This window comes from Homarus americanus, unplaced genomic scaffold (assembly GCF_018991925.1).
Source record: "Homarus americanus isolate GMGI-L3 unplaced genomic scaffold, GMGI_Hamer_2.0 scaffold17533, whole genome shotgun sequence".
Taxonomy (NCBI): domain Eukaryota; kingdom Metazoa; phylum Arthropoda; class Malacostraca; order Decapoda; family Nephropidae; genus Homarus; species Homarus americanus.
In genome coordinates, this window is record NW_024726283.1 from 87,313 (window position 1) to 102,500 (window position 15,188).

The following is a 15,188-nucleotide window of genomic DNA, read 5'->3' on the forward strand; positions in this document are numbered from 1 at the left end:
TTTTAGTTCGACTTTTTTATTTGGACATAAAAAAAATCCACTACACAATTTCAAATTTTGACGGCGGAAACTCGAATTTCAACGGGTTTGAGCGGCCCGCCAACGTTCAGACGTGCACAATCGTGTAAACAGCGTCATTTCTCTTATGTACAAAAGATTCATTATTGTTTATTACTGAATGTCTTTTTGATTGAATTAATGTTTATGTGTGCAAAATGAACAATACAATTCATTAATAATACGTAGAATATTAAAACACACGAGGGGATGAGACGGCATCGTTTTCGTTAATGTTTACAAAACCAGTGACTGATTGGTTCTACATATAAAACTGAAGAAAATAACTCCCTGGTTGTAGCTGTAGTAAAATTAATACAGTTGACAATCCCTTATCCGAAATCCTTGGGACCAGATGCATTTCGGTTTTTGGAATTTTTTGGATTTCAGAATGGTTAGGTTTTTTTTTTTTTTCTTACAGGGATCAGCCCACCCGGGCACAGGTCAGTGACCCACATTGGGGCCCGGGGGCTAAAACATAATAATAATAATAATTCATAGGTCTAGGACGTGTTTCTCACTTTTGATCTTTTTTTCATTCTTGTATTTCTTTATTATTATTATTTTATTATTACAGAATTATTTATTATTATTATTAGTATTATTGTTATCATTCTTATTTTATTTTTGTGTAATTTTTATTAACAATTTGATTTACTATGAATAATTATTATTATTACTGTATTATCATTACAGTCGGCCCTTAACATACGTGGGTTTAACTTATACGGATTTGCAAATACGCGGATTGCCGCTGAAGGAATATACATTCAAAGGAATATACATTATTCAAATCGCGCACGACACACACACACACACACACACACGCATCGCACACACACACACACACACACACACACACACACACACACACACACACCACGACCTCATCTGCAAATTTGGTAAGAAGCTTCTACACCATCCCCGACACCGGCTCCTACTACCACCTGAGATCCCTTGTCCGAGAATTGCTGTTCGACACCACAACCGCATCCAGCCCATACGTGCACGAACTGATCGCTATAAGAACAGCCCAGTCCCAACCATTGTAAAAATTATCAATAACTTGTAATAAATCAGTGTATTCACTCCCAGTAAACACTGCTCCTTACACTGTCACTATGTTGAAATGAACTGTAGTTTGAGCTTTTCCCCATCTGGTTATTATATGTCTTATTTGTGTCACTTATGTTACTTGTATATTATTTGTAATTCGTAACCCATTCCCCAAATATGTAACTGTATATTTTCAGCCTTCTGGTCCTTGCTCTTTCAATAAACCGTTAATAATTATTATTATTATTATCACACACACACACACACACACACACACACACACACACACACACACACACACACACACACACACACACACACACACACACACACACCACACACACACACACACACACACACACACACACACACACACACACACACACACACACACACACACACACACACACACACACACACACACACACACACACACACACACACACACACACACACACACACACACACACACACACACACACACACACACACACACACACACACACACACACACACACACACACACACACACACACACACACACACACACACACACACACACACACACACACACACACACACACACACACACACACACACACACACACACACACACACACACACACACACACACACACACACACACACACACACACACACACACACACACACACACACACACACACACACACACACACACACACACACACACACACACACACACACACACACACACACACACACACACACACACACACACACACACACACACACACACACACACACCACTGCCTCCTGCGGTAGGGTGTAGCTTTTACACTTATCAGTGCTCTGGTCCCTGCTGCCACTCCCGCCAAGTACAGAGACCCTACATCAGGGAACCTACAGGCCGATTACGGCTCTGCAGTACGCCTCTTTGGACAGTGGATAGTTCACTATCCTGGACTGAGAGAGAGTACTCAAGCTGCGTGGATGGCGTGGAAACCAAATGGATAAATTATACCAACACCACCACGGAAGCTCACCACCACTTCTTCCCGAGAGTCCGTCCAGGTCTCACCCAGCTGACTTGCCTGGATCACCTCGGATCAAAAGACTTATGCAACAGAGAGAGACAGAGCATTTCATCTCCAGTACATCATACGGTCGCCGCCCAACAGAGTCATCCATGAGAATAAGCGCAAAGAAGTCCACTACCCAACCAAATTACAGCACCTGAAGCAGACCAGCATCAGTCCGTGGTATGTGGCTTAAAGAACTCACAATGGACTAAAGCAATATGACACACCTCCCTTCCTTAACCACCTCACTAAATGTTGGCCCAGCAGCTGAACAGAGCAACCGCCATTTAGCTACTATATGCCCAGGCGGCTCCCGCGGCAACTGACACTCTCACCTTGCCTACCAGCCCCCTTCCCACTGACTTAGTAGAGGGTGGCGTAGCAAAACGCCTGGACAAACTAAAATTCCAAGCGCTCTACCACCCCATTGAAGCTTTGTGCAGAAACTGTTAAGGAGTTCTCCCAGACTTGCTAAACCCCTCGCTCCATCATCAATGCTTCTCTCAGTCAAGCCAGATGCAGCTGACTGGAAGACCTCTTATGTACATCACCAGTGCCCCGTCAGCAGCCCACAATCCTTAAAATCAGCTTTCGACCTATTGCAATCACCCCAATACCCAGCCTAATCTGTGAAAGTTTTGTGTTTGACTGGGCTTATGCTGATATTGCAGGGTCGTAGACCCTCAACAATTTGGCAACATGAAAACTTCCTCCACCACTCACTGTCTTGTCAGCTTTCGATTACATATACGCCATCTCGAGAAGCGAAAAACGTCTGTAGCTGTCGCCTTCGGTAGTTTTCACTTCAAAGCGTTCGACCTGATGCGACCACAATATAATCATAAACAAAGCTATTGACCTCGGGCCGGAGAAGTCTCATACCATAACTTACAGACTACTCCAGTGACCGGCCAAGCTATGCGCTTCGGGCTGTCTCCACCTTCAGTCACTCACCTGTGGCGTCCCCAAGGCACCAAGATGGGACACTCTGCTTCCTTATGCTCATCAATGATGCCTAAGAAGCCCCTGCTGCGCTGGAAATGTCGGCGACTCCACCATTGGGATAGCGTCAACAATTCCGCTCCCAACTATACCGCCCTTCAGGATTCATTGAACAGTCTCCCAAAACTGGGCCGCAACAACCATGTCACCATCAAGCCATACCAGACGTGGATTTATGCATCAACCCTCTCCTCCGACATTGTCCCTCCTTCCATTACCTAGGTCGAACACCTCCAGGTTGTAGATTCCCGCGAAGCTCCTGCGTCACCATAGACAACAAACTAAATTGGAAACCTGCGTCAGTGAAGTTGTCAAATCCTCAGTTTCCGTCTCCACCTCCTCCGCCCGACTCAAATTCGGGTTCCTGCACGAGCTCCTCAGTGTTTACAACATTCATACTTCCCAAAGCTCACCTATGCCTCCCCCACCTGGTCTTCCTCCTAAATGCCACTGGCGTAAACACACCTAGAAAAAGTGCAAAGAGGGCATGCAAGATTATTCTCTCCCCTTCCTACTCACATATCAAGAAGCGGCTCCTTTTACTGACCCTTCGACTCTCTCACTGACCATCACCACGACCTCATCTGCAAATTTGGTAGAAGCTTCTACGCCATCCCGACGGCCCCTACTACCACCTGAGATCCCCTGTCCGAGGTGCTGTTAGGTTCACCACAACGCATCCAGCCCATGCGTTACACGAACTGGTCGCTTCTCGACCAGCCCAGTCCCAACCATTGTAAAATTATCAATAACATGTAATAAATCGGTATATTCCTCCCAGTAAGCACTGCTCCTATATCACTATGTTGAAATGAACTGTATTTTGAGCTGATCCCCATCTAAGTTACTATATGTCTTATTTATTGTCACTTATGTCACTTGTATATTATTTGTAATTAGAGTAACCCATTCCCAAATATGTAACTGTATATTTTCAGCCTTCTGGCTGCAAGCTCTTTCAATAAACCGTTAATTATTATTATTATTATTATTATTATTATTACACACACACACACACACACACACACACACACACACACACACACACACACACACACACACACACACACACACACACACACACACACACACACACACACACACACACACACACACACACACACTCTCTCTCTCTCTCTCTCTCTCTCTCTCTCTCTCTCTCTCTCTCTCTCTCTCTCTCTCTCTCTCTCTCTCCTCTCTCTCTCTCTCTCTCTCTCTCTCTCTCTCTCTCTCTCTCTCTCTCTCTCTCTCTCTCTCTCTCTCTCTCTCTCTCTCTCTCTCTCTCTCTCTCTCTCTCTCTCTCTCTCTCTCTCTCTCTCTCTCTCTCTCTCTCTCTCTCTCTCTCTCTCTCTCTCTCTCTCTCTCTCTCTCTCTCTCTCTCTCTCTCTCTCTCTCTCTCTCTCTCTCTCTCTCTCTCTCTCTCTCTCTCTCTCTCTCTCTCTCTCTCTCTCTCTCTCTCTCTCTCTCTCTCTCTCTCTCTCTCTCTCTCTCTCTCTCCTCTCTCTCTCTCTCTCTCTCTCTCTCTCTCTCTCTCTCTCTCTCTCTCTCTCTCTCTCTCTCTCTCTCTCTCTCTCTCTCTCTCTCTCTCTCTCTCTCTCTCTCTCTCTCTCTCTCTCTCTCTCTCTCTCTCTCTCTCTCTCTCTCTCTCTCTCTCTCCTCTCTCTCTCTCTCTCTCTCTCTCTCTCTCTCTCTCTCTCTCTCTCTCTCTCTCTCTCTCTCTCTCTCTCTCTCTCTCTCTCTCTCTCTCTCTCTCTCTCTCTCTCTCTCTCTCTCTCTCTCTCTCTCTCTCTCTCTCTCTCTCTCTCTCTCTCTCTCTCTCTCTCTCTCTCTCTCTCTCTCTCTCTCTCTCTCTCCCCACCCGAGAAGGGTCAAGGCGTGCCTGGCTCCTCTCGGGCAGCCAGGTCAACTATTATGTTGGCCCATACCAGCTCCCTCCTTGACCCTCCTCCCCACGGAATATCAACAAGTTCCGCCAAGTTACTATTTCATTTAGGAAAGAAATGGAACCAGTGTTAAACAGGGTGAACAGTGGTGAACAGTGCTTAAGTCAGTGAGAACAACTCAACAGTAACAGTGGTACCCAAGTTGACCTTTCACACAGTGAGGTCCCAGGTACCCAGTGATGTGACCCGTGAGACCCAACTACCAGCGTGTGTTAATCCGTCTCGATAGGAAGGCCTGGAACCACACCTCACTCATATAACACCATCTGTGAGGAATTACTACACCATGTGAGGCCCCTCATAACACCATCTGTGGGTACTACACCACTGAGGCCCCTCATAACACCATCTGTGAGGAATTACTACACCACGTGAGGCCTTCATAACACCATCTGTGAGGGATTACTACACCACGTGAGGCCCCTCATAACACCATCTGTGAGGGAATTACTACACCACGTGAGGCCCTCATAACACCATCTGTGAGAATTACTACACCACGTGAGGCCCTCATAACACCATCTCTGAGAATTACTACACCACGTGAGGCCCATCATAACACCATCTGTGAGGAACTACTACACCACGTGAGGTCCTCCTAACACCATCTGGGAGGGAGTTACTACACTACGTTTTGCTGTTCAACACCTACATTAATCTGTATGTTCACCTTGTTCCTTTACCTTTCTCTAATGAAGCTCTTTTAAACCACCAATGTATGTAATAAGTCATTTATGCCCAATGTATATTTTCAGCCTTGGGCTGCAGAACTTTTCAATAAACGTTAATTATTATTATTATTATTTTTATTATACACACACACACACACACACACACACACACACACACGCCGCGCATTGTAAATGCGTGCGTTTAACGAACACTTCTCGGTTAACGGAAATTTCGGTTAACGAACTGCCTTCCATAAGGATCTTCAATTCGGTTAACGAACAAAAAGTGGGTTAGCAATTTCTTGAACCGACCTCAACATGTTTTACTTTGCTGACGGGCAACCAGCTTTAGTATCAGTCATGTACATTAATCGGTTCTAGGGCTTAAATTCCTTACTAGTTTAGTGAATATCAAAGTTTTATACTATTCAATAATTTTAAATTTTTAATACAGTTGTACCCCACTTAACGCGGTCAATTGAACCCAGAGGGTCCCGCGTTAAGTGAAAACCGCGTTAAGTGAATAACAGAACATATGGGATTAATTCCAATAGAACCCAGCCCGACCCCCAAACTCCACTTTTTGACGACAAATAACTATGTTGTAGTAAAAATAACATCTTAATTTTATGATGGTACATGCACACAATTAATACTTAAGAGAAATAGAGAAATACAGTCGCCAAGTTAATGTCCATTCAAATAATGGACTCAACTCCCTCCCCCTCTTCTCACACTACACTCACTGGCTCTTCCCTCTGAGAAATTTTTGGGGGAAAACCAGGTATAGTAATAAATAATTCCTCAAACTAAAGTTAGGATAATATAATTGACATTGCTGGATTCCTTGTAAGACCAGGAATATTTTGAATATAAATGTCATATATTTTTCACAAAAGATAACATAATTACCTAGAGAACAATTTTTATCTAAAAATTGTATGTTTAATGCAAAATATATGTTGTTTATATTCAAAATGATCACCAAATTATAAGAATTCCAGCAATGTAAATTATATTCTGGCCGGATAATTTGTATGAATTTTATGAGCTAAAACAAATATCTACAGTTAATAAAAAAAAAAAATATTCTTCAACACTATCTGTCAATCAAAGTACCCCACCTTGCCTCCTCCCCTCTTCCAACCGCTCGGTCAGTCCCAACCCTCCCTCCACCCCCCACCAATCCTCCATTCAAGAGTTTTTAACATTTAGTATTAAATAATACCTCAGATTAAAGTTAGGATAATATAATTGACATTGCTGGATTCCTTGTAAGACCAGGAATATTTTGAATATAAATGTCATATATTTTGGACAAAAGATAACATAATTACCTAGAGAACAATTTTTATCTAAAAATTGTATGTTTAATGCAAAATATATGTTGTTTATATTCAAAATGATCACCAAATTATAAGAATTCCAGCAATGTAAATTATATTCTGACCGGGTAATTTGTATGAATTTTATGAGCTAAAACAAATATCTTCAGTTAAAAAAAAATAATTCTTCACCAGGTAACAGATGGTCGGTCGGTTGGTCCCTCCCTCCCCCCCACCCCCCACCAACCGTCCCAAGGAGATGTGTGGGATAACCACTAAATTTTAATAAATAATACCTCAAACTAAAGTTAGGATAATATAATTGACATTGCTGGATTCCTTGTAAGACCAGGAATATTTTGAATATAAATGTCATATATTTTGGACAAAAGATAACATAATTACCTAGAGAAAAATTTTTATCTAAAAATTGTATGTTTAATGCAAAATATATGTTGTTTATATTCAAAATGATCACCAAATTATAAGAATTCCAGCAATGTAAATTATATTCTGGCTGGGTAATTTGTATGAATTTTATGAGCTAAAACAGGCAGTCAGGCAGGGTGGCGGGTGGGGGATGGTGCGAATCTAAAAATTGCTCTCGAGCCGGACACTCACCGCGTTGCTGTGGAAAAATCCGCGTTAAGTGAAAGTTCAGCTTTGGCAAGGCACCGCGTATATGCGAAAACGCGTTAAGTGAAAGCGCGTTAAGCGGGGTAATACTGTATTAATTTTTTTAGTCATTTTAACAATTATTGAACATAATTGAAGGTAAAGAAACTTGTTTCTGGCATGCCATCCCGCCTGTTAACACACCAGACAGGCGTTAGTCTCTCTCTGTTTTCACTGGAGGTAACATCTTGCTTGAGACTCCCTTCAACTAAATGCTTTTTTCTGTGTTTCCAAGCAAATTATTGGTCATTTTGATATATATTTTACATATTGACAATATATAATGCAGTGCAGTGTTGATTTAAAGAAAATAATCTTGAATTACACCAAGAGAGCTATAATTTTATGGGTGAAATGGCACCATGGGGTGACTTCTCCTCCACCCCAATGCCTTCTCTTCTTCCTTCTCCTCCACCCCCATTCTAATAACCATCATCATCATCATCATCCAGGAGCCTTCTACATACACACCTCAAAGTAAGTGTACTTTTCTACCTTTTTTGTTGAATTTAGGCAATTTTCGGTGAGCTGGAACCAATTACCCAAAAACCCATTGAAACAATGGTTTCGGTTAACGAACGACCTTCTGGAACGGATTGAGTTCGTTAACCGAGGGGTCACTGTATACAGTATATCAGAGATGTATGCCGTATAATGAATAATCTTTATACCTGTGTTCATAGGTAAGGGAGGTTGTAATTTACCTGTATATGAAAGTGAAACTGTGAATTAATTACTTTTTTTCCATTTCAGAGGGCTTTGAACTTCCTCTTGGAAAATATTACTTTGTTCATCGGTGCCATGGGAAGTTGTATCATCGCTTGGTCTTCTGTGCTAGTTGCTGCTGGTGTGATCAATATATTATATACAATAGCCCAGGTAAGTACTTCTTGTACATATGCACTCCTACAGTTTTTATCTCTGCTTCCTTATACGCCTGCTAGTTAGGATATCTGGTTTGATTGTTCTGTTGTAATCTCTGTACAGTAGACTTGCAGCTTACGCTGGGCTTACATTCCTGGGACCCAGCGTAAAGTAAGAAAGACTCCTAAAAATCCCCTAAATCGCCCTTAAATCACTATATACAGTGGTCCTTGATTAACGAACGGTTCAATTAACAAAATTTCAGTTAACGAATTAGCTCCCATAAGGATCTTCAATTCGGTTAACAAACAAAACTTCGATTAACGAAACCTTATGACAAACACGTTTTGTTGTGAGCCTCAGCTGATCGGCTAGTCCGCCAATACAGTAATTTGTTCTATGTTTACATTTGTTTCCAGTGGAGTAAATATCAAGAAAGTTGTGTTCTTGAATATTTTTGCATTTTTTTTTTAATTATTGGTCATTCTAAAATTTAGCAATCCAAGTTTTTCAACTAATATTTTTGGCTCGATATATGTAACTTTATTAATTTATTTTTACTCATTTACATGCACACACTGTCCCAAGGGCAAAGCTGTACTGTACAGTCAGCCAAAGATGCACTGACCCCACCCTGGGTTTCATGCTTGCAATTTTACCTGGCAATACTTGAAGGAAAGAAGGCTGTATGTAAAGGTGATTGCGATTGGTGGATTTATTTTTGGCTGTATCGATGTCAGGATAAATATTAAGCAATCCAAAACTAGAATTTTTACAATAATAAATTATTCATCGTTATTTAAGATCATGACAAGTTTCCAAATATTCGTATATTTGCTTAAATAATAAAGAAATTATATCGATGACTTGGCAACGCAACAACAATCAGGGCTGCCACGAGATTCTCACATCAAATTTCAAGAATATACAATATGTTCCACTATTAATCTTGAGTATTTCATGAAAGAATTAATTGTCTTTAAAATGTGAGCATTACATAATATAATTTGACGTAAGATAGAGAGCAGACACTGTAATAGATTCAACTGACACAATACAGGTTGTGCCTCTCTAGTCCGGCAACCTCGGGACCTGACCGGTGCCGGACCATGGAAATTCACCCTTTTCCTGGATAGATAGTGACTTGTGCTCATGCCTGGAAGCACTAGCACCATTTTCTCTGCGTCATGGTCTCTTTGAAGACATATTGAAGGGTTAAATGTCGTATAGTAGCTTCTCAAATTTCGCGAGTTTTTAATTCTTAACGTATTTTATTGGAACGCACAAAAAAATAAATAAATAAAAATTTTGACGGCGAAAACTTGAATTTCGACAGGTTTCAACGGCCCGCCAACGTGGAGACGACGTGCATAATCGTGTAAACAGCGTCATTTCTCATGCAAAATTCGTATTGTTTATTACTGAATGTCTTTTTTATTGGATAATGTTTATGTGCCGTAATTCATTAATAATACATTAATTAGTGATGGATTTCATTATTCAATATTAATATTCTTGATAATGGTAAAAGAAAAAAGAGATCGCATATGTAAGTGCGCATGCGCACACGTGAAAACATATCGTCATTACTTTACATAAGAATATGAAAGCAACACTTATTTACTGTTCATATATATTTTAATTAATGTTTCTGAATTTGTTTTTATTGAATTAATGTACGTGTGTGCAAAATTAACAATACAATTTATTAATAATACGTGGAATATTAGAGGAGACGAGACCGCTGCCGGCATTGTTTATGTTAAAGCTTACGAAACCAGTGACTGACTGGTTCTACATATAAAACTGAAGAAAATAAGACCTGAGTTTAGCTGTAGTAAAATTAATGTAAAAAATGAATATGGTTGCTTGAAGTACCTGTAATGTTATTTAATGTTAATAAATGGAACAATATAAGTAGCTAACCATTAATGGTAAAAAAAAAAGTGAGACTGCTCGTATGTAAGTGCGCACCTGTGAAAATATATCGTCATTACTCTACATAAGAATATGACATACTTATTTATATATCTCTTTGAAAGTTGTCTTGTGCTCTATATAACGAAGACTGCCAGATGTAAACAAGCCTTAATTTCCTTGGCTTTTTTTTTTTTAAGAAGTTAAGCTCACCCGGGCATAGGTCACTGACCCACATTGGGGCCCTAGAGGCAAAAATTTAATACTCCTGTAATAATAATAATAATTCAGATAAGGAAAAAAAAAAGCTGCCTATCTACCTATTGGACAAACTAAAATCGTTCCGGACCACGGGAGTTTCCGGACCACAGAATGCCGGACTAGAGAGGTACAACCTGTACCTGTAATGGTATGTGGTATCCCTGCACCAGAGCCGCACGGATGTGTGAAGAAGGGAAAACACTGAAGTGGTCATTTTGGTGTTCTACTAACTGCATTTGATGGTATTATTATTGATAACTGAGTGAGAGAGAGAGTCAGGCAAAGACAGAGTGTACTTATATAGAGTTGATGACTCAGAAAGGGGTTGAATAGCTCTCAATTTTTTTGGGGGGGGGGTTTTGTTCCTCATCTTTTTTCTTTATTTTTTATTCATATTGCAACTGGCTTTATTGTCGTTGCATAATTTAAATTTAAGGTTTATAATATATTTCTTTCTTTCGAAGATTAAAATACTGTATAGACAGGTATATTATTTACAGTGTATTGTTTAATAACGGGTCCATCCACCCTCCTTATCAATTACAGCTTGCAGCCTCCGATGCATACAAGATACGGTGTTTGTAACATGCTCAGGTTTGTTTCTAAAAGTCTCCCACTGTCTTGCCACAAGGTCAAACAGCTGGTTCGGCGTCCTCTCGAACTTGGGCTCCCAGGAGTTGACTACAGCTCCTCCCCGACTTACGACCTACTCGACTTACAACCACCCGCACTTACAACCTGCCTCAGCCGTACCAAATTTGGTCAAATTACGTATTTTCAACTCCCAAAGTCAGGACACAGACATAAATTTTCGTTTGTAATTCACTTTAAAATGGCTGGCAAGCTTAAAACTGAGTATTTTGTGGTGCTGAGAAGAAAAAGAGACACCCATTTTAGATTTTCTATGCATTATTTAAGCATTTCCGACTTACAACCATTTCGACTTAAGACCTGGATTTGGGTCCCTAACCCCGTCGTAAGTCCGGGAGGAGCTGTATTTGCCCAGATATTTTCAATGGGATTCATGTCGCATCTCTTGCTCGGCAATTCCAAGAGCCTGAGGTGTTGCTGCCCGTCAAACACGACGCACTGCTCTGGCTGTGTGGATGGGGCATCTATCATGAATAAAAGTAATTGACCCAGCAGGGAATGGGAAATTGCATTCCTGAATTGAAGGGAGGAACTGATTCTGCATGATGTCTAGGTATTTATTTGCCATAAACCTCCCCTTAATTTGGAAAACATCTCCCATACCGTGCAGGGATATGTAGCACCACACTTTCAGCGTCACATGCCCACTTCTAGCCACCTCGTATATGTGGGCCCTGTCGTATCTCCAGGAAGGGAAAGCATGATACAAATATAAATATATTGGCCTAATTAAGCTACAGTTGTACCCCACTTAACGCGGTCAATTGAACCCAGAGGGTCCCGCGTTAAGTGAATAACAGAACATATGGGATTAATTCCAATAGAACCCAGCCCGACCCCCAAACTCCACTTTTTGACGACAAATAACTATGTTGTAGTAAAAATTCTATCTTAACTTTATGGTGGCATGAAAAACAAGTAATATAGAAGAGGTTAGGTTAGGAAAGATAAAGGTTAACATAGGAAAAATAAAGAATAGGTTAAAAAACGAAAATTTTTGAGGAACACTCACGGTAGTAGAAGAGATGGGTCGGCATACGGGGATGGAGGCTGGTTCCGAGGCAGAGGGCAGATTACTGCCCCTCAGGTGAATCACCATTACTAGGTGAATCACCATTACTAGATGAATCAATATCACTGTCACTTACAGTTGTCATGGCTTCCCTGACAAATCCCTCAAAATCAACTTCACTATCACTATCACTGGCTTGGGCTGGCTGTGGTGGGTTGCGGGCGAAGAACTCGGTTATGCTTTGCTGACGGCTGGCTTTGATGTTGTCATGATACACCGTGATGTACGGCTCCATAGCCTGCACCAGTCGGGTATGGAAGACGTCATGGCGTTCATCGTCAGTGTCGCGGGAAACGATGGACTTAATTTTTTCTGTTAACTCTATGACACACTTAATATCACTATGACTTAAACTAGGTTCTTCGGAGAATGACGCACCTTCTTCCTCCTCTTCACTGGCGGGTTCTTCTTCCAACATCTCGTCGGCAGTCACTTCAGGATCTCTGATCACCTCCATGATGTCTTCGTTGGTGGTCTCGGAGAAGCCTTCAGCTGTAATACTGAGCGCAGCTTCTCTGGCAAGGTCCACTGCTACTGCAACAGTCTGAACCTGACCAGTCACAGGTTCACTCCTCCTCTCACCTGGTATGCCATGCAACACATGTCTCCATGCGTGACGAATCGTAGCAATAGACAGCAGATTCCATGCCTCCACCAAGAAGTCTACAGCTTGTTTGACGTTAAACTTCTTCCAAAATTGTTTGACGAGAAGTTCTTGAGTCGCCGCCTCTTGTTCCTTGTCCTCGTCGCTTTTACTCTCGCTGTCGGTGTCACCCAGCTTACGCAACTCATCCTTGGTGTTGGTAGAGTCGTTCAGGAGCTTGAATTTCTTTGCCGAGTATGCAGCTTTAACATTGCAGATTAACTCCTGGTCCATGGGCTGGATTAATGACGTAGTGTTGGGAGGAAGGAAGACCACTTTTACGTTGGGGTGACGATCCATAAGTAGGGGCGAGTGTCCAGGTGCGTTGTCAAGGAGCAACAAAATATTGAAAGGAACATTCTGTTGCTCGCAGAATTTCTGCACGTCAGGAACAAAACAGTTGTCAAACCAGAAGAGGGACAGAGAAGAGGACATCCACGCCTTACGTGCGGTTAGCCAGTGGACATTAAGCTTGTTCATGTCCATATTCTTGTAGGCGTGCGGCTTGCGGGCTTTGTGAATCACCGATAACTTTGGTTTACAGGTACCGGAGGCATTGGTGGTAAACAGGACGGTGATGCGTTCCTTCTGCATCTTCCGGCCCCTTACCTTGCTCGCAGACTGGACAACGAAGGTCTTGGAAGGTAACTTTTCCAGAAAAGACCAGATTCGTCCATGTTAAACACCTGGTCGTCACTGTACTGTCCTTCCTCCATAATCTCACGTAAAAACGGAGGAAAATCTCTAGCCGCCGCACGGTCAGCACTCGCTTCCTCACCAACAATGCTGATGTTGGTGACCTTGTTCCTCCTCTTAAACCTATGCAGCCAACCATGGGAAGCATTGAAGGGTTTGGGCTCTGCAATTCCCAGTTTACGTGTCACTGCTGCGTATAGCTCACGTGCGTACTCCTGCACTGAGCGCGTGTCCACCGCCATGTTGCGTCGCGCCTGACGCACCAAATAACTCACCAGCAAAGTTTCCACTTTTGCCAGCACCCTGTTCTGGCAATACCTGATAGATGAAGCACCTGCAGACTTTGTGATCTTCATGTGCTCCTTTATCTTGGCTGCATCCTTCTTTATTGTACGAATCGTAGATTCGTTGACGCCATGCTGGCGCGCGAGATCAACTTGGCGTCTTCCTTTCTCCAAATCTTGAACAATTTGGTACTTCAGCTCGTAGCTTAATGAACGTCGTGTCTTCTTTGGTTTAGTGCCGCTGGGTCCAGGTAAGGAAAGGTTTCTCTCTGGGGGTGGTGGTCCGGCGGAAGCCATTTTACGGAACAATGGATGCGCGTTAACCCGGCGTGGCCTTGAGGGATGAAACTGCCGCGGCTAGGTCAAGCGTCGTCTCTCCTCCCTCCCTCCCTCCCCGGGGTAGTCACGTCATAATACTTTAAGCCAATTACAGCTAGCAGCAGAGGGGGGTAGGGCTGCATGGCCAATCACAGTCCGAGACGTCATATGACGTCAGTGATAACGCAACAAAGACACACACTGCGCAACCTTACCGCGCCGCTTACCCAAGCGGAGGGAGGAGGAGGGAGAGGCAGGCAGGCAGGAGGGCGGGTGGGTGGCGCGTGGCGCGTGGTCAAAATCTAAAAATAGCATCCGAGCCGGACACTCACCGCGTAGCTGTGGAAAAACCCGCGTTAAGTGAAAGTTCAGCTTTGGCAAGGCACCGCGTATATGATAAAACGCGTTAAGTGAAAGCGCGTTAAGCGGGGTAAAACTGTATTACATCCTATATTAAGTTTGTAGTATAATACTTGAAAAGAAATTTTAATGTTATGCGATAATCTTAAAGACTTTTATTTGAAAATGTATAATGAGCTGTTCGATGTTTTATGTCAATATCGACAAATACGGTATAAATCTTATTTTAATCATTATGGACTTGTTAATATGTTAAGCTTACTTACCTTGTGCAATTTGGCCGCCACAATTTAAATTTACCGTGGTTAGTACTGGCAAAAGTCTTCTCATCC

At 42.2% G+C, this 15,188-nt stretch overlaps 1 protein-coding gene across 1 annotated transcript in view; it reads left to right on the forward strand.

Annotated features, from left to right (window-relative positions):
* Positions 1–15,188, forward strand: part of LOC121865593 — a 157,627-nt gene that overhangs the window by 75,271 nt on the left and 67,168 nt on the right. The window contains exon 7 of the mRNA XM_042365102.1: positions 8,544–8,669. Within this exon, the coding sequence (XP_042221036.1) occupies positions 8,544–8,669 (126 nt within the window). The remainder of the gene's footprint in view (positions 1–8,543; positions 8,670–15,188) is intronic.